General features: G+C 42.4%; 1 protein-coding gene across 3 annotated transcripts in view; it reads right to left on the bottom strand.

The window, feature by feature from the left end:
- The window catches only part of SYN2 (synapsin II), a 154,382-nt gene that overhangs the window by 21,454 nt on the left and 117,578 nt on the right, over window positions 1-15,350 (bottom strand). For all 3 annotated transcript variants that reach the window (XM_062500556.1, XM_062500557.1, XM_062500558.1), the window contains 3 exons: window positions 14,868-15,010; window positions 9,384-9,458; window positions 5,747-5,849 (listed from right to left, as the gene is read on the bottom strand). In XM_062500556.1, coding sequence (XP_062356540.1) covers window positions 5,747-5,849; window positions 9,384-9,458; window positions 14,868-15,010 — 321 coding nt within the window. The remainder of the gene's footprint in view (window positions 1-5,746; window positions 5,850-9,383; window positions 9,459-14,867; window positions 15,011-15,350) is intronic.

The raw sequence follows: 15,350 nt of genomic DNA on the forward strand, positions 1-15,350 counted from the left end.
ATTTGCTATTTCTCTGGCGTATCCACTTCTGCCACATCCACATTTGTTTCAGGGGAAATAAAAGCATAACATAACCCCAACTATTATTCACTGGGTATTCCTACTTAGAAAAAGAATACGATTTAATTCACTTTTGAGGAACTGCAATCATTTTTTCATGTGCATCAGGGCATGTCCATGTCACCTGCAGTGCTGCACTCTGGTGTTTCTCAAGGGTCTGAGTGAAAGAATTTTGTTATCTGAGGGGTGCACAGGGATCAGTCTGAAGAGTATGAACACACACATTGTGTGGATACCTCCTGAAGTGGATTTAGTGGCAGCAAAACTCTTCTCAATCCTCCAACCTCCACAGAACATCTCCTTCATTAACAAAGAATAGAGATATGCCTTCTTTCTTTTAGATATTCAAGGGTTTCTAAGAATTAGAAGCACAGAAGGTGGGTGCTCCAACAGATATTTGGATTTAAATTAACATTGCAATTTGCAGTAGTTGGGAAGGAGCTGCATTATAAGTAATATAAACCTTGAGCTTTCAAACTATGGTGAGAGCTATAGAAATTCTTCCTGGGTGACAAAAGCTACTTTGTTCCAATAATGGGATTAGTTTGAAGTCCCAAATAATTTCCATGATTCTTCTGTTTGTTAATTTACAAGATTCACTGGTGTTGTGTGTTGGCAACTGAAATGTTGGCAATGCTTGTGCTGAGATTTTCAGACCTAGGTCTCCTCTGAGCCTCCTCACAAGCAAAAGGCTTTAAAATAACCCCAGGGTAAACAATGCAATAATAATTGAACTCCAGAGCAAATGTTTCCTTTGAAACGAATGCATGGTTTTTCACTCTAGGACCACATCAACAGTAGCAAAGGGATGTTTAATAAGTTCATTGAAAGAGTCTTTAAAATCTACCATAATTTTTAACAATCATAATTTTAGGTGGAACATCCCAATGTTTTCCATTAATTGAGAGATGAGTTGATTAACCAAGAGGAGTTATTTCTGAAGGGGTAAAATGTTGTCTTGCTGGTTGTATGGCTCTTTAATACTAATTTCTGCTCACTTGCTGCTATTGCAAAAACTGTATAAACACTTTAAAGATCCACTTCCTTGTATCCCGAGCTGTTTCTTGCAAGAAGAATTTGCATCATGCCTGGAGGGACCCAAAGTGCAAGGACTGTGAAGTGTTAATAATGACTGACCAGAGAATATTTTGGTGTGAAGGGCATTGGCTCTTTGGTTCTCCACTGCAATCCATCTGATTTTCAGAGCAGGAGTGATGTTTGGGTTCTAGAAATCTGTTTTAATGGGAGCTATTTTAAAAATTATGCACTATAGGGTGTAGATGAACACCCCGCTTACCCAACATCAGTTAGAAGTTTCACAAGCAAAAAAACCCTCCCTTTGTTTACCATCCATTTACATTAAACCCATTACTTGGAATGACAGTGAAATAAATTGCCTCCAATAAAGTCTTGCCAAAGGATTAGACAGGATTAAGATCTGGAGGGTTGGGTTTGGGCTGAATTTCTGCTTTTAAGTACTTCTACAACTGCAAAAGTTTACACATCAGCTTCCTCTGGGAGATCCTGCCATGGTGTCGAGCAGAACTCGTGGGAAAAGTGAAAATAAGGAGCCTTGAGATGTCAAATCCTCATGTCCACTCCAAGTAGAGAAGTTGTTACACTCCTTGAACGAAGAATTTTCAGGCGTAGTCACAAATTGAGGCAGATTCAAACAGATCTGGCATTAAAAGCAGAGCCATTTGCCCTTACCTATCTCTTGTCACTTCGACAGGTTTTGACCTCATTAAAATCCTTGGGCTGGTTGCCATAGGGGCACAAATATTGGTGGCCCAAGATGTGGCAACAGAGCACCTCCATGGCAAAGCAGCTGAGATCCAGGTGGTTGCTTTGCACCGTGGGTTTTGGTGTATTTTCTTTTCCTTTCAGAGAATACAGTCTATTTCCATCCCTAGTACAAGAGTTAATGACAACTATTTTACATTTTTATTTTATATAAATGTACCTTAAGAATATTTTGGGCAACACCAACAGCTTTTAAATCCTGTGAGTGACTACAGGAATGTCAGGCTGGCATTTCCCCTCCTTCAGAAGATTTGACAAAATTTAAACATAAACAAAGCTCCCTGTTTATAAATAGTCTATTTACAGCCTATGCTAGATTTAAAATCCCATTTAAACCCAGCCAGCTTTTAGTTGAGCATGTAGTTCAGCTACTTAAAATATTGGAGTTTCCCACTAAGAGGATTTCACAGAAAAAAAATGACATCTGTAATTTATAAAATCAAATACATTCCTTTTGCAGATGCCAGTAAAAACATGGGTCACTATGAATTACAGTCACTTAATTCATATCACTGTGAACTTGCATTTATATATCAATGTATTTTCATTTCCGTAGCCAGTTCTTTGGGATGAATTTCCCTTATCACCCAGGGACTGACTGTATATATTAGTGGGAAAGGTGAATAGCTAAAATTTGGGATACAAGACTGAGACTGGCAAGAAAACGAAAAGAAATTCTGTAATTAGGAAGTGAAACGGGATGGGATTCATAAAGGAGCCAGATCAATTATAAGATATCAGTAATTGCAAAGGGATCATCGTGTCTGAGGAAAAATTCCTGCTGCCACTGCCCACACCCAGCTGTGCTGCATCCTCACTTTGCTCCCGAGGATTGCGATGTCCTGGGCAGAGATTTGGGAAGGGCTGGGAAAGGCAGAGCTGGGGAGGTTAAAGGAAGGTCAGAATCGTGTGGATAAAGTGGGAAAGAGGTGTTTGCCAGCATGCTGAAATGCAAGAGAACATGGCAGAGCAGCCAGAGGGCTGACAGTCAGCAGTGCCCAGGAGTCTGACAGGAGAGATGGATCTCCTGAGGGAAAAGCCCCAGGAATTCCAGGAGAAAATTGGATAAGTGGTAAGTACAGAGGAAGGGGGAATTAAATCGGGGTGATTTTGAAGGTCCGTGTTTGGGAGGGTGAGAACTGTGCAAAACCATTCCCTTTGGTTGGTGAATACAGCAATGTTCCAGAGTAGAAATTATAAGATACTTCTGAGTTTATCAGCAATTACAGCTGGATTTAGCTCCCTCCTTGACCTGAGCAGAGGATATTCTGTTTTGGATGGGAAAACAGGAGAAGTAGCTGAGCTTCTCAAGAATTCAAGGCCAAGAACAGAATTTTCCATACAATTGTGAACAAACACTATTTCTTCATTTCTTGTGTTGGCTGAAAGTTTTCTACTTCAAATTCGGTTTGCACTTTTCTAAGTCAAAAACGCCACTTGGGGGCTAATTTTAATTTAGCTCAGGATGAAATGAAGCAGGTGGGAAGAAGGGACCTGCAGCAGCCCATTTAATCTAAAACAAAATTTGGGAGACTTCTGGGAGGCCACTCTAAAGGATTCTCTTACGTTTGTTCTCTTTTATTGCTCTCATCACCACACTCTGAGCTCTTATTTCATTTCCCAGAGCTTTGGTTTTCCAAGAATGAAACAGGAAAGGTAATATTCAGTGGGATCAGAAATACAAACAGTGCTCTGCTCCTCCTAGTATTGGAACCTCAGAAGTGTTAATTTAAAAAGGGGGAAAGCAGTTATATTTAGGAAGTTAAAAGTTTAATGGACCTTGATTTGATGTCTCATTAGGAAGAAGAGGTGAGGCAGTCAAATAGCTGCATGTTGCAGTGATGTGTTAATAAAAATGCTGTTTCTACAGCTTGTCTGATGCTTGGCAGCTGAGAATTCCCATTCTCAGGGGAATTCTGAGGGGGAAAGAACAGACACTAAATGAAGAGCTGAGGCTGTTACACAGAATCATAACTTGGCCTTCATCCTGATCAACCTGACAGCACCTCTGCTTAGCTGAGCCATCCTTTAGTGAGTTCATTCCTCCCTGGGAGGAGTTTGGAGCCAGTTCCCAGGAGTAGGGCAGTGATGGGCAGGAAGAACCACTGTGCTCCTCTGGAGGAGAGAGGTTTATTTCCAGGGAACCACACTGAGAAAACCTGTTCTGTTAAAAGGCAAAGTTACCTCTTATATCCTCCACCTAAAAATCTGCAAAGAGCCCAAACCTTCACAGAAAACAACAGGTGGTTTTGTGCTATAATAATAATAATAATAATAATAATAATAATAATAATAATAATAATATCACTCCAGCATTTTGTCCTCTTCAGCAAAACTGGTCTGAATATCTGAAGAATACTTGAGTAGAATTCCCCCCTAATTCCCATTCCCTCCGAGGGTGGGTGACACACATCTGTGTCCTCCTGTTGGAGCTTACGCTGGCCAAATGCTCCCAGAGCACAGCAGGAAGAGCAAATCTGCAGATGTTATTTCACCCATTAGGGAGTCTGTGTGTTCCTTGTCAGGTGATCTCTGCAGGATTAAGGTGTCAGTGGCACTCAGACATTCATTTTTTTCTTCAGGTGTGGCATCCCCATGGAAACACATCCCCATGGAAGCTCCAGGATGGAGCTGCAGCCCAGGATTTCTGGACTGACTGTCCTGCTCAGCTCCCTTGAGTGAAGCATGCATGTGGCAGACTTAATAACATTTATTTTCCCATGCAGAAAGGACACAAAAGGAGAAAAATCTCCCTATCTTGGTGCAGTTTTCCACTCCTCATTGTAGCCCAGAATTCTGTTAAAATTGCAGTGTAATAACTGTTGATATCATAGTTTTTCCAGATGTTCTTGTGGATGTGAACTTTGCAAACAGGCCCACATTTCAATGACTCTTACAGACTCTAAATATCCTTGCTGATGAGCAGTCCCATCTCCCAGACAATTCAGCTGATTCCAGACAACAGCAGGAATTACCATGCTTCCATCCACTCTTTTTTTTTCTTTAATTGCAACAGCTACTCTGCACCCTGATTAAAATGCTTTGTAAACCCAGCTCCTGATGGACCCTGCAGTTCTTAAAATTCTGGGGTTTAGAAATTATGACTGTCTGTGTCATGTGTTGAGAAGCAGGAAGTGAGGCAGTCTCAGTCCATTACAGGATTTACTGTGGTTATTTAATTTTTTAAAAAAAAACTTTCCCCTTTTGCTTTATCAACTTCCTTTGGAGTGTGGAGATTCTGGAGATCCTTGCCCACCTTCTGAGTAAAATTCTAGGAACGTGGAAGATGCTGAAGAGATTGTGTGATAGGAAAGTGATGATAACTTGCTTTATGGCTACACTAAGTGGTATTTCTCCACTAAAAAACTCAAAGGAAATGAAAAATTTCGACTTTTCAAAATTACCTACAGCAGAAACTTCTAATTCATGAGGATTCAAATCTTCAGGGCAATATCGAGGCTAGAAAAATAGTAAGGTTGTTTCCACTTCATCCTTAATCTCCCTTTCCATGTCAAGGTATAATTTTGTTGGGGCTCCCTTAGGACAGTGCTATCTATAAACCTTCCAGGAAAAGCTGGTAAGCCTGCTCAGGAAAGAAATCATCAGGGCTGGCAAAATGTGCCATCCACATTTGGCTTTGTTTTGCAGTTTGTGTACATTTCCTCCAACACCAAAAAGCATTCCCATCCATAGGGTTACATTTTCCAGCAAGTTTTGCCACTAAATTGGACCTGTGGCTTTGTATCATGATTTAAACAGTGCTCAAAAATACACAGCTTTGCCTGAAACACAAATAAGCCAATGCCCAACTATCAGAAAGGTTGTTTCCTTGGCTGTTTGTAATATGTAAAGGCAGATGTTGAAAAAAAGCAGGATTTCTTACCTCAAAAATATAATCTTTTCCATCCTTCCCATGTACAGCTTTAACAGCACAGATGTCCAAACCACCAAATATTTCAGAACAGGTGTCGACCCAAAGCTTGTACCTGTTTCACAAAAATAATTTGCTCTGTGAGTATCTCATCAGGCTCTTGATTTTCTAGAGGCTCACCTAATAATGTATTTAATATTATATTCACCCTCAATTCAGAATTTTCACTACACTGGATGGGTTTGGTTCCTGTATCAGGAAAATGAGTGAGAGGCTCCATCCTAAATCGTGGGTCAACTGTTTTCTAAAGGAGCCAGGCTGGTTTTAGTCCTACAGCACTGAGCAAAAGGAGAAATCCAGGCAGGAAAACCCTTCAGGTGATGCAGCAGGACAAAAAATATGACATTATGTGAGTTGTGGAGCACGCAGACAAGGACTATGTTCTTCATTCTTATGGACAAGTACAGCACAACTCAAGTGGAATTTAAATAATTCCAAGGAATTCTACAACTCCTTAAAAGGCCATTTCACACAGAGTTGAACAGGAAAATTCTTCAGCTTATTTTGTAACGTTATGGCAGGAGGCTGAGGATGGACTCTTTACCCATTCTACAAGCAGCAAAATGATTTATTTTGCTTTTTTCTCTGTGACTAGAGACATTATCTGACCAACAAGGGGGCGAGGAGGAATTTACTTAGAAGAAGAGCGAGGCAATTCCTGTGATTGCTGTAACACAAGCACAGAGCTCTGAGAGCCCAAAGGCAAGGACTGAATGCCAGGACACCAAAAGCATTGGGAATGTTCAGTGGCTCCCAGCAGGGCTGGGCAGGGAGGAAATGACCCTGGAATGATGCAGGGTGATGTCACCAACTGAAGGGCATGATTTGCTAAAAACCCCCATTCCTAAAGCATTCATTTATCATGAATTCTCTTCTTTCCTTGGCTCACACTTGAGTATAAAGCAGAGTTATTTCCTCTTCCAGCCCCTCTCCTGCTCCAGCCCTGGAGCCCTGATGATGGATTTGCCACCTCATGGTATTTTCCACTGAAAAAAAACCCTTGCCTTAATAAACAAAGCATTTGATTTCATTGTGGGATCAAAGGAAATTCCTTGCTGGGCTGAGAGTCTGATTCATGTATAAATATCTTCAGTATCAGCATCCTTTCCAAGTAAACTTATTAAGTCACATTCTTTGTGTTTTCTTATATCAAATCCATTCCAGTGGAAAAGTTTTTCTTTGAAGCAGAATACAAAGAATTGATTTGAAAATATCCTGATGGCAATATCTTAGCAGTAAAAAGAATTTTTTTTCTGTGAGAAACATTGTTTTTGTCTGATATAAGAGGGGGTTTTGGATGCCTGACAATTTCAACATCTGTAGATGCACTGACTGCCTGAACTTTTTGCATGCACTTGCTTATAAATAACTTTTTTCCCCCTGTAAAATATTATGTATCTTAGAAAGTCATGAGGACAACAAAACTTGTCTTGAACAGTAAATATCTTGACTTGAAATGGAAACAAAAACGAGGAAATTTTCTCTAAAACACTGCACCATCAGTCAGATTTATGAAAGTATATTTAATAGCCCATCTTCTGCCAACAAACACAGAGCTGGAAAAATGCATTTGGAAAGAGAGGTTTCGGATGGAGCAGCCTGGAGTGTTTGAGACCCAAGGCTTGCACCATAGGTTTGACAAAAGGTCACAGAGGCAGTGTGAGCAGCAGCAATAAAGGATAAAGGATAAAAAGGATAAAGGATAAAAGGTAAAGGATTGCTCCCGGGGGCAATATCAGGTGTGCCAGGTGAGCTGGGCACAGGTGGCACAGCTCTCTGGGCAGCAGGAGCTCTGGAGCAGAGGGGAAATGAGGAATTGTGACCCTGAAATGTGTTGCTCCTCTGCCTCTCACTGTCCCTTCCTGCCTCATTCTTCTTTCTTCTCTGAATTTCTACACTGAGATTTGTATTCAGCCAACAGTACCCATCAGGCAGTGCTTTCAAGGCACTTCCTCCTCATGCATGGCGTGTATTAAAACTAAAATGCAGCAGATCTGATGGGTTTTGCTGTGTTGTGAAACTGTTGCAGTTCTTCAGAAAAATCTCTTTTCCCCTTGTGCGCACTGCTGTGCTGTGAGCGCTCCCTGGGCAATCCCACAACATCAGGGCTGTGGCACACACAGCCTTTTCTCTCAGAGTACCACATCCATCTTTTCCATGCTTTTGGCATCATCAGCATAAAGGAAGTTTTGTTTTGTTGGCCGGTGTGTTAATGGGAAAATCCCTATTCTGCTCTAATCAACTTTCAGTGAAGAACAGGAGCAGGAGGAAAGCTCAGGGAGCATTTCCAGCAAGAGCAGGGCAAGGGGAGCATGTCCCACTCCCCTGGCACTGATTTTCTCAGGGCACAACTGGGCTTTCTGTGTTTCCACACAGCCCATGGGCTGTAATTACACACCCCAGAGCTCACTCCTGCCTCTGCCTCCCAGGGAAGACATAACCTCACTTTCTAGAGGGAGGTGGGAGGGAACGAGAAAGAGAAAATAATGTGTCTCCGTCCATCCCCAGAGGGGAGATCAGCGAGGACACAGTCTAGACAGGGGTTGGACAGCAGGGAGCTGGAATTCCCGAATTTCTTGTTTTCACCTTTCCAGGGCAGGCAACGCTTCAGTTCCTGTGTCTCCCTCAGCTCGTAAGAGGCACCAAGTTTTAGGTTCCAGGCTTTAAAAAAAAAACCCACAAACCAACAACCCCCCCAACAAGGACTGCTGTTGAGCTTTAAAACACCTTTTAAATTACACTTTCACTGTACAGACCTTATTTCAGCTTCCACTGGCGGCAGCCTTTGGAGGAACTGAACAACAGAAAATTCATAGCCATCCAAAAGCCTCTGAGATTTTGTTTTTCAGGGAAAAGAGGTTTATGTGTTGTGGAACAAATGAGGAGGATTGAGAAAAGAGTTCTGAGCTTCAAAGCGGTGCTGCATGAATGTTGTCAACTGGACTGCACGAATTATCCAGGATAAGAATGGGAAAGAAAAGGAAAAGCACAGTAAACCAAAGCACAGAGCTGGAGTGATGGCACAGGGGAAATAAAGCTTCACTGTATCCCAGCAACAGGGGAAAAAGCCTCACAGTGCAGTTCAGTGGAAATTTATAAAATGAAAAGTAAGGAATTTGGGATTGAAAGTAGAAAAGAGAAATGGGATTTAAATAAGCAAAGTGGAGACTGGATTGCCTGGTGATGTAGGAGGATGGTAGGATGTAGAAGGAAGAAAGTTTAAAGGAGGGTACGTGGTGTGAGACTGGTGAGTAAGAGAGGGCAAATGAACCAGCAGAAATGACTGACAGGTTGAATCTGTGAAATTCCATTTTCTGAAGGGATTTCCAGTCATTTTCTAGGAGCAGATGTGGGATGCAGGAACCCAAGGGCTCACATAACACCCAAGGCTGGCGAGTATGGGCTGGTAACTCTGAAGCCACGTGGAACTCCTGGCTCACCTAACTGAGAGATTCCTTTTCCCCCAGATGAACACAATGCATGCCCTTCATGTGAATTGTGCACCAACAATGTGATTCTTTTAAAATTCACTTAAAATAAAGCACCATTATTTTTTTTTTAATTACCTTTTACATGAGACTCCACTTACTTATCTGACATAGCAATTTGTTCCAGCATGGCAGAGCCCGTGTTTGTCTTCCAGTTCCCAGATATGGAAGTTCTCCTGAAAGGGGGAAAACATTACAAAGACAGCCAGTAGTTTCACATTCTCATTATCAAATGACTCTGCTTTTCACGTGAGTACAGCAGAATATTGACACCTTTTTTCTTAGCTGGCAGCTTGGAACAGAACATATGAGCCATGAGGGGTTGCAAGAGCATTGTCAGGAATACTTTGTACTGGAGGTACAAAGAATGGCTGTGAAATTTCAGTTCTCCATGTATTTATTCAACATTTTTTTTAAGACACAGCCTGCTTTGATGAAGGGGCAGTGTCAGAAATTAGTTGGTGTCAGCTACAAAGGCACTGAATTATCTGTGACACACTGGTACTGCAAAGGTAAGTGTCAAGAAGCTTCAGCTTCTCCTTTCTAACCCACCCCACTGTGTCCCAACACTTGAAAAGCAACACATTCATGTTTCTAACACCTCTGAAGTGATTTCTGATGTGTTTTGGAGCTGGATTTTGGTTTCTCCTCCATTGTTCACTCTTTGCTATTTACTGATATAACCTAAACTCTCTGAGTCAGTTCACCTTATTCTATTTAACCTCTAAGAAAAAAAAAATCCATATAAAGTTTTTTTTTCCTCCTCAGACCTTAGGACTGCTACCAGGGCTGAGAAGATTACTGCTTTGTGAAAGCTAAATGCTGTACTGGGAATAGGCTATGGATACAAGTTATGAAGTGTTTCCAGTTAGTAAAATCAAAGGAACATCTGCAATGTATTAAAAGTGTATCAGGCAGCAGCCAGAGCTTTCTCTCCATTTTCCCATTAAGTTAATTATGAGGGTCAGTAGCAATTGTGGGGGAATGTTGACTTTTCTCTGGGACCCTCATAAATTTGCTGGGCTTTAAAGCATAAAGTTCTGTGATGCCATGTCCTTTGTTGCTATGGGAGAAAGTGGAGAGAGGAGAGGAGAGGAGAGGAGAGGAGAGGAGAGGAGAGGAGAGGAGAGGAGAGGAGAGGAGAGGAGAGGAGAGGAGAGGAGAGGAGAGGAGAGGAGAGGAGAGGAGAGGAGAGGAGAGGAGAGGAGAGGAGAGGAGAGGAGAGGAGAGGAGAGGAGAGGAGAGGAGAGGAGAGGAGAGGAGAGGAGAGGAGAGGAGAGGAGAGGAGAGGAGAGGAGAGGAGAGGAGAGGAGAGGAGAGGAGAGAAGAGAAGAGAAGAGAAGAGAAGAGAAGAGAAGAGAAGAGAAGAGAAGAGAAGAGAAGAGAAGAGAAGAGAAGAGAAGAGAAGAGAAGAGAAGAGAAGAGAAGAGAAGAGAAGAGAAGAGAAGAGAAGAGAAGAGAAGAGAAGAGAAGAGAAGAGAAGAGAAGAGAAGAGAAAAGAGAAGAGGGTGCTTGTTGAGTGCTGTGTGTAAGGAAGCCTTGCCCAGCAAAGAAGTTATGTTGAGATTTCTGCTCAGTGTTTTAAGGTGGTGTTTATATACATGTGCCTGCTTAGAAATGAATAATTTTAGGTTCATTACTGCTTTACACAGGCAGTCTGCATCAGAGAGAAAATCCCACAAATCACAGTTCAATCCTCTTGCAGACTTCTCACAGGAATTCATCAGGATGGACTCTTTTAGGTGTCTTTTAGGAAGGAAGAAGTGACCAAGTCAAGGGAAAAAGCTATCCTGAAGGCTTTAACAAGTATTTAGTTCAAGATGCTCAGCTGCAGTGAAGGAATCCCAGCACCACTGACTAGAGATGGTTTGATTTAAGCCCTATTTTCCCTCCATGCTGGGGAAAGCTCCTGCAGAAGTCTCCAAATGGATGCTTGGCTGGCTGTGAGGATGCTGCGGGGATCAGAGGAGGGCTGGGGAATGCTGGGGACACAGAATTAACTCGTGGAATCTCAGGAGATTGTGGGTTTAACGAAGATGAACTCCAGAAGGAGAGATCATGGTGAACTGATCCAAAACTACCCAACCAGGCACCCTAAGCCCTAGAGATTATTTCTGTAATTATATATATGAAATGTGTAGGTTTCCCACCCTTCTTCACTTCTGATAATTGCCAAGAGTCTTTCACATCCTTATTTCCTCCTCTTTAACCAAACACTGAACAATAAATAAAACAACTCCTACACCTTTAAGTGCTTTACACTTAGGCTTGACATGTTTGCATTCTATTTGGTCTTTGCAAGAAGGAAGAACTGTTTTAGAATTGCCAAACAATTCATAGTAACTTGAGCTTCCCCTTTTCCAACACCTTCCGGCTTTATTTAGTAGCATTTGCAGTATCCAATCCAAATTGCTGGGACAGGGACTTGTCATCAGAAAAATATGAAGAAATGTCTGCCCACTATTCTTGGGTATAGGCTGCTCTGTGGTTTGATCCTCCAGCACTATTCCTTTGCTTGATGTGCTTTACTTTTGGTTTATTGACCTTTTGATCAAAGAACTTTAAGCCCTGGAGTCGCAGTCCTGCTTTTGGAGGGGAGATTTAGATACAGGGCTTTTGTATTTCTGTTTTTCTACGTTGTGTGTGACCCTTTTAAACTGGATTTCCTTGAAGTCAGCTGAATGCTGCCCGGGTGCCCAGGGCAGTTCAGTGTGTGTCACACAGCCTCCAGAGGGGCTGTGGTATTTACAGGGATCCAATCCTGGTTTTTTGGCCATAATCTCTACTGACAGACGATAAGCACCAGTGTTTGGTGACTCATGGATCCACTTAAACCACAATTTCCCACAGAATTATAAAACCGAGTCTCTTAATAACTCTCTTTAAACTACAAAAACAAATGTTCAGCTGGTATTTTTTGTGGTGGCTCTCTAAGTGCTCTGTTCCTGTGTCACAGAGCAAAATGAGAACCAGCTGTAGAACAATATTCTACTGACATCATGTATATGTATGTGCACATGAAGAATTCTTCAGACATTTGGTAAATCTTCTCTTTTCCACGCTGCTTTGTAATAACGAATCAGTATTTCATTTTGGTGTGTGATTTAAGTGTATGAAAGAATCTAGAGAAAAAAATGATCGCTAGGCTTTTAGCATTTGGATGAACCCAGAGTTTCTGAGTAGAAACTTAAAAATAAATAAAAGGTAGGAGGAACAGCCTGTCATTTTAACTTATTTTTGCTGTCCCTTAGGCCAAATGCTTCTTCTGCAAAGAAGAAACATTTATGTTTCAGAATGATAAATTTACCGTGGCTGACTCCTCTGAAATTATTCCTGACGCTGAACAGCATTTAAATATCAAGTCAAAGAGCAAAAAAAGTGGGGCTCTCTTCTACAAAATGCTGTGATCCAATTTCTATCACAGAGGACGAGCCCAATATTGCATCTGGTACCTGGCCATGTATTGGAGCCATTGAGAGCTGGGCCTTATCCCTAAAACTCTGCCCTTGGGAGCTGTAAAAGTGGGAAAAACCAGCTCTGTTGATTAGAGAAGGGCAAAGATGGGCAGCACAGCACAGTCAAAGTGGTGACAGACAAGAGAGAAAAGAGAGAAAAAGAAAGAGAGAAAAGCCCCATGCAGCCCTGCAGAGTGGCAGGAAAAGAAAGGTCTTTGGGGGAGAAGGAGGCTGGGACTGGGAGCAAGGCTGGGGAATGGCACTGAGGAGAATCCAAGGGCCGAGGGACACCCTGGGGACTGCGAGCAGCTCTGGCATGAGGGGGAAGGACTGAGGGATGGGAAGGTTGGGCAGTTTGGGAAACCAGCAGGACTGGAGCAAGGCACGGCCCAGACAGGTGGAGACAGCGGACATTGGGCTGGAGGGACGTGGTGCTGCCAGAAAAAATAGATGGGTGTTCTCAGAGAGGGGGGAAAGCCAGGGAAAGCCATGTCTGGAGCACCAGTGTGAGACAAACGAGCAGATTTGGAATTAGTTCTCCTGGAGAAGCTGGGGGACAAAAGCTGTATCGTCTGCTTAAGGTTCTCGAGCCTGTGGGGAGAGGTGGGGAAGGCCCAGCACAGCTGAATTCCACAAGAAGCTTAAATCACAGTCCTATATCTCTGAGAACAGAATATTCCAGAAACCTCAGAGTCCTTGTGAGCTTTCTGCGTCCTGCCTTGGTGACTGTACAACTCCCATTCCCACCACGCTGCTTTGGCATTGTTCAGCGAATTCTGGGCTCCGGCCGGAGCGGGAGGACTGAGCGTGGGTCTGGCCATGGGAACAGAGCTCCCACCAGGTCTGGCCTTCCCTGCGGCCCCTCACGTGTAAGGGAGGGATTTCGGAGCTGTTCTGGGAAGGCCAAACCTTGGATGTTCTTTTCAAGTGTCCCTCAGCGCCAGGTCAGGACAGAGCAGCAGGTCCTGGGACAGCGACGGCTGGTGAGAAGCCAAGAGTCTGTGTCCTCCCAGTATCAGCCTAAGGACAGAAGTTTTTCCCTTTCTCCCACCCTGGACCAAAGTTTACATTTCCTCATGGCTGTTCTAAATTCTTAACACCAACCCTATCTTTTAAATGATAAAACGGTTTTTGGATTTGCTTTAAGCCAACTCCAGCTTCAGCTTCTCTCAATATTTATTGTTTGCCTGCAGTTCTTTACTGATAAAGAACCTGACTGTACCTGACAAATGATTTACAAGGCTTTTCTGATCTCTCCAGTGTTCAGGAGCTCCTTGAGAAATATCCCTGTGTCTGGATGTGGGTGTGGATATGTAAACATGTATTTTTATCCATGTTCTGTTAAATTTTCCCTGCCTCAGGATTGTGAGGGAACAAAGGCATGAGATGATCTAACTTGCCACAAAATGAGACATGAAGCAGGTGTTTGTCAGATGACACTGCCTGATAATTGAAAGAGGGTAAAAATCTCAATAAACACAGGTACCAGAGCTCAACTGCTGCGTCACAATTTGGTGTGCTGCCCCAGCTTACTGCTCTCTGTGAAGCTGGAGCATCCTTTGAGCCTCTCCTTTCGTCAGGACCTTTAAATAAACACCTGGGCTCTTAAACAGGAAGAGGTTTTCATGCATCTCTGTGAAGGTCACTGCAGGATCGGATGGTTTCTTTGATGTGTTACATTGAAAGGAGAGGACTTTGTTCCATTAAAGTGTGACAGTCCAGGTTTGTTTGTGTGAATGAATGCCATCCAACTTATCCTCAGAGGGAGAAGAAAAAATTGAAGAAAATATGTCCTTAAATTGATGACAAGATATGAAGAAATCTCAATTAACAAGTCCTCCCTGAAACCAAACCCTCTTCCAACTGCTCCTTCCTTTAAATGAAAATAATGAACACAAGTTAGCAGAAAAAAAACCCTCTGGCAGGCTCACCTGGTGTCTCATTCTCCTCCTCCCATCCACAATCAACTGATAAAAAGAATTTTTATAAATCCAGAAAGTTTAAAATACTCTTTCCACAGCATGTGACAAGGGAGGCATCATCTCAGAGACTCATCCAACACTCTTTAATCTCACTGGTGCTTATCACTTTTGAAACAAAAGCAGGAAAGAACATAAGGATTTGGCTCACATGTATGCCTTGTAGTTACTGCCTATCTTTTGGATCCTGATGTCATATTTGGAGTCTATGAAGGGCTCAGTGGTGGCGTAGGTCTGAGTGAGTGCTACCACGCTGGCTATGTCCTGAAAATCGTAGTGGTTGTCTACCTTGATCTGGAGCCATCACACCATAAGAACACAGCACAGACAAAAGAAAAAAAGAGCAATTAGGAACAAAATGTAGAATTTGGTTGCAAATGGCATTGGTGAGAAGCATGGTTTTGACAACATTAAAAAAAAATCTGATCTTTTATCTGGTTTCTGGGCTCTGTAACATTCCTGCTTTAAAATACCTATTTTTCTCAGCAAAATATTACCTGCTCATCTGGAGAAAACAATTTGCAGACACTAGAATTTTATTTTGCTTTTTAATTTTTTTTAAAAGAGATATTAGTCAGTTATAGATAACACAGATCTCAGAATTTTTTTAGGTGTGACATGCAATTCCAATTGA

The sequence above is a fragment of the Cinclus cinclus genome, chromosome 12, assembly GCF_963662255.1.
Source record: "Cinclus cinclus chromosome 12, bCinCin1.1, whole genome shotgun sequence".
NCBI lineage: Eukaryota > Metazoa > Chordata > Aves > Passeriformes > Cinclidae > Cinclus > Cinclus cinclus.